The 11,586-nt window shown below is 20.8% G+C and overlaps 4 protein-coding genes across 4 annotated transcripts in view; 3 read left to right on the top strand and 1 right to left on the bottom strand.

Moving 5' to 3' along the window:
* Window positions 1–211: 211 nt before the first annotated feature.
* PGSY75_0214200 (putative mitochondrial ribosomal protein L13 precursor) lies at window positions 212–1,095 on the top strand (the record flags this gene model as incomplete). The annotated part of the gene is made up of 2 exons (XM_018783806.1): window positions 212–300; window positions 546–1,095. The coding sequence occupies 2 exons, from the start codon at window positions 212–214 to the stop codon at window positions 1,093–1,095; spliced, it is 639 nt and encodes a 212-aa protein (XP_018643796.1).
* A 1,490-nt stretch (window positions 1,096–2,585) lies between these two features.
* On the top strand, window positions 2,586–7,306 carry PGSY75_0214100 (protein transport protein SEC31; the record flags this gene model as incomplete). The annotated part of the gene is made up of 4 exons (XM_018783805.1): window positions 2,586–6,507; window positions 6,626–6,714; window positions 6,814–7,163; window positions 7,270–7,306. The coding sequence occupies 4 exons, from the start codon at window positions 2,586–2,588 to the stop codon at window positions 7,304–7,306; spliced, it is 4,398 nt and encodes a 1,465-aa protein (XP_018643795.1).
* Window positions 7,307–7,915: 609 nt separating this feature from the next.
* On the bottom strand, window positions 7,916–9,670 carry PGSY75_0214000 (putative T-complex protein 1; the record flags this gene model as incomplete). Its single annotated transcript, XM_018783804.1, has 2 exons — window positions 7,916–9,541; window positions 9,668–9,670. The coding sequence occupies 2 exons, from the start codon at window positions 9,668–9,670 to the stop codon at window positions 7,916–7,918; spliced, it is 1,629 nt and encodes a 542-aa protein (XP_018643794.1).
* Window positions 9,671–11,046: 1,376 nt separating this feature from the next.
* PGSY75_0213900 (hypothetical protein) overlaps window positions 11,047–11,586 on the top strand; it is a gene marked incomplete at both ends in the record, with an annotated part of 3,081 nt that continues 2,541 nt past the window's right edge. Inside the window, one exon of the mRNA XM_018783803.1 lies at window positions 11,047–11,586. This exon is cut by the window's right edge and continues 2,541 nt beyond it. Within this exon, the coding sequence (XP_018643793.1) occupies window positions 11,047–11,586 (540 nt within the window).

Genomic DNA, 11,586 nt, shown 5'->3' with positions numbered 1-11,586 from the left:
AAAAGAAAAAAAAAAAAAAAAAAAAAAAAAAAAAAAAAAAAAAAAAAAAAAAAAAAAAAATTTATATATATATATAATAAAATATAAAATATAAAATAATTAGGTATTATAATTTAACATATTATATTAAAATAATTATAAATTTATTTACATATATATATATTTACAAAATAATAAATGTACATATGGGTACCTTCTTAAAAGATGAAATATGATAAGAAGAAGCTTAATTAAATTAGGTGTATATCCTAAGGCATCTTTTCATGAACAGCACATTAACCCTTTTTCAAATGTACAATGGTAAATCATAAAAAAAAATATAAAACATATAAATATACACATGTATATATATATATATATATATATATATATATATATATAACATATATTTATTATTATTATGTGAATTCATGTTCCCTGTTTTATTTATAAATAAGGCCTCTTTCAAAAAAAAAAAAAAAAAAAAAAAAATATATATATATATATATATATATATATATATACATTTATGTAAATGGTTTAATATGTATTTATGCTCCCCTTAGGCAAAGTTATCCGTTTTTAAAGAAGAATATGCCCAAGGTTGATATTTTTTCAGAAGAACATATTTCAAAGTGTGCTTTAAGCGTATTTGATAAGGAGAAAGGTAACTGGTTTGTAATAGATGCTACAAATAAAAGTGTAGGAAGTTTAGCTGCATGCATTAGTAAATTATTACAAGGAAAATATCGAGTTGATTACAATCCTAATAAAGTGAATAGTAGTAGTGTTATTGTTGTAAATGCTATACATGTGAAATTTTATGGACATACATGGGATACCAAAATTTATAAATTTCCAAGAAAAAGTCATTCAAAGAGTCATAAAATTTTATCATGTAAAACTGTTTTTGCTAGAAACCCATCCATGATATTAAATCTAGCTGTTAAGAGAATGTTACCCAATAACAGACTTCGACAAATCTTTTATAGAAAATTATATGTATATCCAGGAGCTCTACATCCACATTGGGGTATACCTCAAGTTGTAGTACCAAAAAAAAATGTTGTCAAAAAGGAAGAACACAAGAATATAAAGGCCTTTACCATATTGTAACCATGTCAATAAGTCTTACATTATATATATAGATATGTATATATATATATATATATTTTTTTTTTTTTTTTGTTGAACTGTATTTTATATGTACCCTCATTTTGAACACATTCAAAATGAAGAACAAACAATATCTAATTATCATATAAAAAGAATGTTATGCATAATAAAATAATATCCCTTCTGTTAATTTTTTTTATTGTCACACAAAAGTATATATATATATATATATATATATATTTATTTATATGTATATTATTTAATGAATAAAAAAAAAAAAAAAAAAGTCAATGCAACGGTTACTTTCATCAAAAGGAAAAGTATCTTGAGATTAAATTATATATATTTTATTTTAATATAAAAAAGGAACATAAAATTAGGGTTCATATATAATAATCTTTAAACAGCTGTTTAATGATATACATATATATATATATATATATATATATTTATATGTATTAATAATTGTATATTAAATGAATACAATTTTTTATATATTTACCATGTATTATTTTAAAAAATAATATATTTATATGTCATATCTTTAAAATAATAACTGTGAAAAAAAAAAATTCCTTTTTTTTCTATACTATTTAATTGAAGAAATAATTAAATATATAAAATATATATATGATGTATTAAAACAGATACCTAAAATAAATATCAGTATTTTTCTTTTTTTTATTTTGTGATAAAATTATTTGGAATGCCCAAAAAAATAATATATATATATATATATATTATATATATATATAATATTTATATAATATTATTATATATTCTAAATATATTTTTTTTAAGATGCCAAAAGTATGAAGTACATATTAAAAATATATATATTAAAATAATAGTTTATATATATGATATATTAAATATATATATATATTATATATATGCAATATGTTTTTTTTTATTTTTATATTTTTATTATTTTATAAAATTCATAACATATATATATAATAAACGTATTAAAAGAATATTATATTATTTATATATATAATTATTTTATGAATGGATGATTAAATAAAAAATATGTTTATAAAAAATATATATTTTATTTTTTTTATGTAAAAATAAAAATAACATTTAAAAAAAAACAAAAAAAAAAAACAAATTATTATATAATATATATTAAATATTGTTTAAAAGAATAATAATTTTTATATAATAATAATTTTATAAAAAAAAAAAGAACATGCAAATAATATATTTTATATGTAACAATATATATATATATTATTGTATAAAAAAAGAAAAATACATTTTTAAAGAAAAATTTTTTTTATTTAATAAATTTCATAATATAAAAAATACAAAACATATATAATAAATATTAATATATGTAAATTTTTTTTTTGTATATAATTTGATAAAAACAGTCCAATAAATATATATACATATATATATATATATATATATATATTTATTTATTTATTTATATATATATAATTTTCTTCTTTCTTTTTTTTTATTTTTCTTGATGGTCCCCAATGGCGTTGAAAAGTATTAACATAAGTGGAAACTTTGAGTGGTGCCCATTTGAAGAATACAAGAATTATTTGTTATGCTTCAACTCACACAATTTGTTATATTCTAATAATAATAGTTTGAATAATTATATATATTTGTTAGATATAAATTTGAATAGTGAGATAAGAAATTTGGAGATAGTAAATAAGTTTAATTTCGAAGATGCATTAAAATATGAGAATGATATAATAAAAGGAGGGAATAAGAATAAGAATAATAAAAATAAGAACAATAATAATAATAGTGTGAATGAATATGTGACATGTTTTGAATGGATGAATGGTAATAATTTTGTAGACATAAATAATAATGACGAGTTAAGTAAAGGTATTATTGTTGGTGGTTTGACAAATGGTGATATAGTTTTATTGAATGCAAAGAATATATTTGAAACGAATAGAAATTATGATAATTTTATATTAAGTAAAATCAGTATGCATGAGAATAGTATAAATTGTTTAGAATATAATAGACATAAAAATAATTTAATAGCTACAGGTGGTAATGATGGTCAATTATTTATTACAGATATAGAAAATATATATTCACCTACATCTTATGATCCATTTTTAGATAAAAATAATATACAAAAAATTACATGTTTGAATTGGAACAAAAAGGTTTCTCATATTTTAGCTACTTCATCTAATAATGGAAATACTGTAATATGGGATTTAAAAATAAAAAAATCGGCTGTAAGTTTTAGAGACCCTCATAGTAGAACAAAAACATCTTCTTTATCATGGTTACATAATCAACCAACACAAATTTTAATTTCATATGATGATGATAAAAATCCATGTTTACAATTATGGGATTTAAGAAATTCAAATTATCCAATTAAAGAAATAACTGGACATTCTAAAGGTATAAATAATATATGTTTTAGTCCTATAGATACAAATTTATTATTATCATCTGGAAAAGATGTTACTAAATGTTGGTATCTAAATAATCAGAATTTTGATATTTTTAATGAAATTAATAACTCAGCAAATAATATTTATTCCAAGTGGTCTCCATATATACCTGATTTATTTGCATCATCAACAAATATGGATACCATACAAATTAATTCTATAAATAATGGAAATAACATGACGACTAAATATATACCCGTATTTTATAAGAAGGAAGCTGGGATATGTATAGGTTTTGGAGGAAAAATATGTACCTTTGATAATAAGACAAATAATATGGATATTAACAACACAAATAGTGCAAATAATAATAATAATAATAATAGTGGTGGTAATACCTTTAATAATGATACCTCATGTGATGGAGAATATGATTCAAACAATGGAAGAAATAAAAATACGCAAAATAAATTCCAAATAAAATATCATATATATCCAACAGATATGGAACTTATATCAGAAGCAGACAAATTTGAAAAATATATTACCAATGGAAATTATAAAGAATTTTGTGAATCTAAAATTGAATCATGTGATGATGAACATGAAAAACTTACATGGAAAATCTTACATTTATTATGTACCTCTCAAAGAGGTGATATAGTAAAACATTTAGGTCATGATATTAATAATATTATAGATAAAATTATGCAAACCATTGGACAACAACCAGGATTTATTTTTAAAACTTTAATTGACGAAAAAGAAAATAATAATTTTAATTCTTCAAATCAAATGAACCAAAATAATGTATTACATAATGATCCGAATATTATGAATAATATAAACAATATGAATAATATAAACAATATAAACAATATGAATAATATAAACAATATTAATAGTAATAGTAGGACTGGAACAAATGTCTTGCATAATAATGGACAAGGGCATTTGGGAGATACAAATAATAATGAAGAACATTTTAATAGTAATTTCGATTTAGATCCTGAGAAATTTTTTAGAGAATTAGGTGAGAAAACTGAAAATGAAAAAATTAAACAAAATGAAGTAGTAGATATATCAGGTAATGATGAAAATGGGTTAAATTCTTCTATTAAAGGAAAAGAAAATAAGACTATGAATAAAAAAAATGACATAGCAACAGATGATAATAATAGTAATAATATTGGTGAACATAATAATATGAATGGTGAAAATGCTTCAGAACATTTTGTAAATGAAAAAAATAATACAAATAATTGGAATTTAGGTATTGAATCAATAATAAAAGAATGTGTATTAATAGGAAATATTGAAACAGCTGTTGAATTATGTTTACATAAAAATAGAATGGCTGATGCTTTATTATTATCATCTTTTGGTGGTGAACAATTGTGGCATAAAACAAAAACAATATATATAAAAAAACAAAATGACAATTTTTTAAAAAATATTAATTATGTATTAGATGATAAATTAGAAAATTTAATAAATAATGTTGATTTAAATTCATGGGAAGAAGCTTTATCTATATTATGTACATATGCAATTAATAATCCAAATTTTAATTCTTTATGTGAAATGTTAGCTAAAAGATTACAGAATGAAAAATTTGATATACGTGCTGCATCTATATGTTATTTATGTGCATGCAACTTCTCAGAGACTGTAGAAATTTGGAATAATATGCCATCCAAAAAAACATCTTTATTAAATGTTTTACAAGATATGGTGGAGAAAATGACAATATTGAAAATGATTATTAAATATGACAATTTTAATGCTATAATGAATCAAAAAATAAGTCAATATGCTGAATTATTAGCAAATTCGGGTAGATTAAAAGCAGCTATGACCTTTTTATGTTTAATACAACATGATCAAAGTATAGAAAGTTTAATATTAAGAGATCGTATTTATAATAGTGCTAATCATGTTTTATGTCAACAAATTAAGCCACCTGTATCACCATTCCAAATTATTGATATAAAACCATCACCAAATGTATATCAAAATAATATGTATCATAATAATAATATGAATAGTAATAATAATAAGGTTTTATCGTCTGTGCATCAACCAGTGCCACAATTCAATCAAAGTAATGTAAACAGAATGTATACATCAACAAGTAATATTATGAATAATAATAATAATAATAATAATAATACGGTGAATCCCAATTTTAAAAGTGTCATACCTCCACCTTTACCTATGAAAACACAAATCATTAATTCAACATCATCCTTACAACCACCACCTTCAGTACCACCAACCAAATTTCATACACAAATTATTAACAATACAATGAATAATAGATCATCCATTTCAACTACAACAAAGAATTTTCCAACATCTAATCTTAATTCATTAGTACCACCACCAATGAATAATATGAATACAAACTTATCACACGGGGCTAATGTAACTCCTCCATATATGTCTCAATCGAATATATCTCAACCAAACATTAATAATAACATGAACAATATGAACAATATGAATAATATGAATAATAATAATACAACATATCCATCTTTACCAAAATTTCCTAATTACAATATAAATTCACAAGTGCAATCAAACTCAACAATTCCAGAAAAACAATTAACATCACCAATGTTTTCTTCACATTCTTATGGAAATATAAATAAAACACAAACTACTAATAATGCTGTTCCACCCCCACCAAACGTTACCTCTTCTGTGGTAACACCACCAATGCCATCCAACCAATTAAACAATACTAGATCAAGTTTTGCAGATATTCAAAATGTTGTACCTCCAACAAGAAATAAAAACCAATCCATATCTTCAACTGCAAATTTGAATTATCAACATGATAATCAATTTAACAAAAGAGAATGTGTCGATCAGCCAAGCTATCCTATGACCAACCAGTCACCTATGTTTTCGATGAACCATACTATGCAGAAAAAAAATATTCCTGGTGGATTCCAGGACAATACTAGCCAAATGAATTATGGCATGCAACCTACTGGTTCACCCCCTCCATCAAGTATAAAAAATTTATAAGTATATATATGTATATTATATATATATATATATATATATATATAAATGTGTATATTTTTTATATTTTTTATATTTATGTATTTTTTTTTTTTTTTTTTAAGGTCTCAGTACAACATCCCCTATAGCAGGCGCTTTGACGGTGACACCAGGTATGCCCGTTCCTTGGCCAATTCCAACGACAACACAACAGGTACAAAATTAAGAACCATTTGATAAGTAAAATATGTTATTAGTACATTAATATATATATGTATATATATATATATATATTTTTTTATTTTTTTTCCAGCTGGGATCTACCACCCAATCTACTGCCAACGAAAATAAAAAAATACAGACAGCCACCAAAGAACAAAACGGAGTGCTAATGAATAGAAACCATATTGAAAATATCAAGAAAACCATAAGTAATTTATTAAATATTTATACGAGTCAAGAATCTGTAAAGAAAAAAGCTGATGATGTGTCTTCAAAGGTATATGAGTTGTTTGAAAAATTAGATTCTGGTGCTTTCAATGAACAGATAAATGATAGTCTATTAAATTTGGTTAATTGTATAAATGCTAATGATTTTAAAACAACCAATAAAATAATAGTAGATCTAAGTAGAAATTTGTGGGATGGCAGCAATAAAGCATGGTAAATAAAAATATAAAATAAGTGTCAACATATATATATATATATGTGGTTATACATATATATATATATATGTGTATTTTTTTTTTTTTTTTTTTTTTTTTCTTAGGATTATGGGAGTAAAACATATAATACCAAAATGTTAACGTTTAACGAGTCTTATTTTCCTTTTTATACGCTTTTTTTATTTTTATGTTTTAAATTTTTAAAATTTTTTGTTTCAAAGTTTTATATATATATTTATTTATTTATTTATTTATTATAAAACCTTATATTAATTGTTGTGTATATTTTTTTTCATATGTTTTATCATTGAAAAATGATTTTTTTTTTTTTTTTTTTTTTTTTTTCTTAATGATATAAAAAAAATATATAAAATAAAAAATTAAATACAATAAAACTTTTAACATATATTTAAAAAATATATATATATATTATACATATATATATTTTTTTTTGTTGTTGTTTTATTCGTCCTATTTTTTTTTTTGCTGTAAAAGTGTAGACAAGTGGAAGGGTGATTCCATTTTGATATAGTAAAAAAAAAAAGGAATATACAAATATGTATAAAAAAAATGAATAAAAATGCATAAAAATGCATATGCATGATAATACATAATATATAATATATGAAAATGGTATCGATGTGGGTTATATATAAAATAAATCTGTACTACATAAATGATAATATTTGAATATGGCAATATATCCATGGTTACATTAAAATATATATATATTTTTTTTTTTTTTATATTTTAGAATGCTTCGTCATAGTTAGGGTTTTTGTCACGAGGTTTTGGGCCTCCAGCAGGTTTTGACATAATAATTTGATCGATTTTTAAGATTGTTTGTACTGCTTCCATAGCTAGATGTATGGCATATTTTTTACAATTATAATTATCATATATATGATTAGTTTGAGCAGATGTGATATGTGAGTCTTTATTAATATTAATACATGAATCTGTATTACCTTTATTATGTTCATTTATTAGTTCATTTAATACATCTGTAGTATTATATCCAGCATTATGTGCAAGTATTTTTGGTATTATATGGAATGCTTCAGCAAATATTTTAACACAATAATTATCTATACCTTTAAGTTGGTTAGCATATTTTTTTAATGCTAAAGATAATTGTATTTCTATACAACCACCACCATGTAAAAAGGAGTTTCCTTTGATTGCATTTTTGATAGAGTTGATACCGTCATGTATACATCTTTCGACTTCATCTAACAAATTAGAAGTTGCTCCTCTTAGTATTATGGTCCCAACTTTTTTATTTTTTGAATTAATAATAGTTACTTTTTTGCTTGCTATTTCTGAGACATATATAGATGATACTTTTCCTATATCTTCTGGTTGAGGTGTACTTAATTTTATTAAGGAAGAAATATTTAATAATTTACATATTCTTAGTGTTTCAAATTTGGATGTAATTTTTAATGTCATAATATTATTTGTATCACAAAAATGTTGAGCAATATCTGATATAGCTCCATTAACAATAATAACATCTACATTAGCTTTTTTAAAATTATCAATATATTTTTTCATTTGTTCTTCTTCACCTTTAGTATATGAAATTAATTCTTCAGCATTATGCAATAAAACAGTACCTTTTGTTTCTGTAGCAGGAGCTTCTAATCCACAATTTAGAACAATAACATTAGCATTTTCTTTTTTTTTTATGATACCATGTGTTTCTCTTGCTATTACCATACCCATTAAAAATTCAGAATCGATTATATTACCACCGTTTAATTTTGAAACTCTAATATTATCTACATCAAAATTTTCGATTTTATCTGGCATCAATGTTGATATACATTTGGCTAATAATTGTATAAGAAAATTATAATTATTTGATATGTTTTTTGTTAACATAACTGATTTTAATACTTTTATTAATTCTTTTTCTTCATAAAAATTAGGAACCTTCCATACAATCATTTCTTCTAATACTTTTTCAATTTCTTTATAACCTAAAATAAAACCATTTAATATATCATTAATATTAAAACCTTGTTGTATTAAAAAACTTGCCTTATCTAATATCTCACATGTAATTGTAAATGCATAATTAGTAAAGTCACCATACTCATAATTAATAGTTTCTGACAATTTCTTTATTATATTTACAACAGGATGATTAATTTCCATATCATTTAATATAGTAATGCAATCACTCGATACAATCTTCTTATTTATATGATTAATAATTAATTTATTCATACATTTAGGTCCTAAAGATGTCTGAATGATGTTACATATCTCTTTGCATGCTTCTATGTTCTTCAAAATTGTATCCTCATTGTTTTTCATAATACGATAGCCATCCTTCAGAATGGAATTCACACCGAATTTGTTGGCAAACTAAAAATAAAATATATATAAATAAAAAATAAAATATATATATATAAAATAAAAAAAAAAAAATATATATATATATATATATTTTATGTATTATATTAGAATAATTTCTATCCATAATTTGCTTACCATTTTGTTAAATCTATATATATATATATATATTTATATTTGCAAATAAAGTGTTATGTTACGAGTATTTATAGAACTATGGTAAAAAAAAAAAAAAAAAAATATATATATATATATATATATATATATAATATATATATAATAAATATAATATATATATTTATTTTTATGTTAAAAAAAATGTTGCATTATTATTCACCTTATACACAAAATGATAACAGTAATAAATTATTATCACTTTATTTTTTCTTCAATATTTATATATATATATATACTTTTAAATGTTGAAAAATATAGAAATATAAATATATGATATTATATTATATAAATATATAAAATCAGCCCAAATATATATGAATCAAATTTTACATATGATAAATGAAAAAATAAAAATATATATTATATGAAATATATATATAATTATATATTTGTTTTTTTTTTTTTTTTTAAATATTAATTTTACGAAAGGCCCTAAAAAAATAAGGATAGGCATAAATAAGTACATACATATACATATATATAATATAATATATTATATTATATAATTATATTATAGATCATATATATTATATTATATATATATATATATATATATATAATATATATAAATCATTTATATACCTTATACTCTTCTATTATTTTTATTACGTTGTTTAAATATATAAAATATATTAAATGCTACTATAAGAAAATAAAGTATTTTTTTCAATTATATAAATAAATATAATATATTATATTAATATAATAAATATTTGTTTCATTTATTATATTCAAAAATATAATAAAATTTGATTATATATATGTATATAATATATATATATAATATATATATTATATTATATTGGAAAATACAGTTACACCATAAAAAAAGATGAATGTACATATAATTAAAAAAAATCATATTGAAATAATAAAAATAACAAATCCTTTATCTTACTACCACATTGATATATATATATATATGTTCTATTAAATAAACATTAATTATTATTATGATAGGGAAAATATGCCCATAAATATATATATATATATATATATATATATATATATATATATATATATTTATATATTATTATATGTATATTTTTCTTTTAATGTTAAAAATTTTGTCATTCATATATATTTACATAATTATGTGGGTTATATGAATATTTTAATTTAACAATAAATTTTATTATTTCAGCATTATATCATAATAATAAAAAATATATATATTATATATATATATATATATATATTTTTTTTTTTTTTTTTTTATTTTGAACCTTTGTAGTTGATTATATATATTTCATGTTCGTTCTGTATATCCATACTTACATACATAAACGCATAGATATATTTATTTATTTACCTTCGTTTGTGTTTTTTATTATCACATCATGAGCGAGGAAAGTGAAAAAATATTGTATGAGAAAGAAAAGAAAATTCAAGCCTTATCAAAAATATATCACATAAAATTAGAAACTCTGCTTATTTATATTATTATTCCAAAAACAACAAAAAAGAGCTTATGCTATAATGATTTCTTTGATAATATAAACGAAATTAAGAATTATATAAATATAGAAGAAGAAGATGATGATGAAAATAATAATACAAACTTGAAAATAAATGAGGAGGTCCAACAAAGAAAGACGAAGGATGATGATTTAAAGGATGTAAATCAAAAGAAAGATGAAAATGGAAAGTGTGTAGAAAATGATGGTGATAATATAAATGGTGATAATATATATGGTGATAATATATATGGTGATAATATAAATGGTGATAATATAAATGGTGATAATATAAATGGTGATAATATATATGGTGATAATATAAATGGTGATAATATTAATGGTGATAATATTAATGGTGATAATATAAATGGTGTTTGTGATAATGTGTCAAATATTAATATAATTTCTAACAATTCTTTC

Source organism: Plasmodium gaboni, chromosome 2, assembly GCF_001602025.1.
Source record: "Plasmodium gaboni strain SY75 chromosome 2, whole genome shotgun sequence".
Taxonomy (NCBI): Eukaryota; Apicomplexa; class Aconoidasida; order Haemosporida; family Plasmodiidae; genus Plasmodium; species Plasmodium gaboni.
This window is presented reverse-complemented; position numbering and strand designations above follow the sequence as displayed.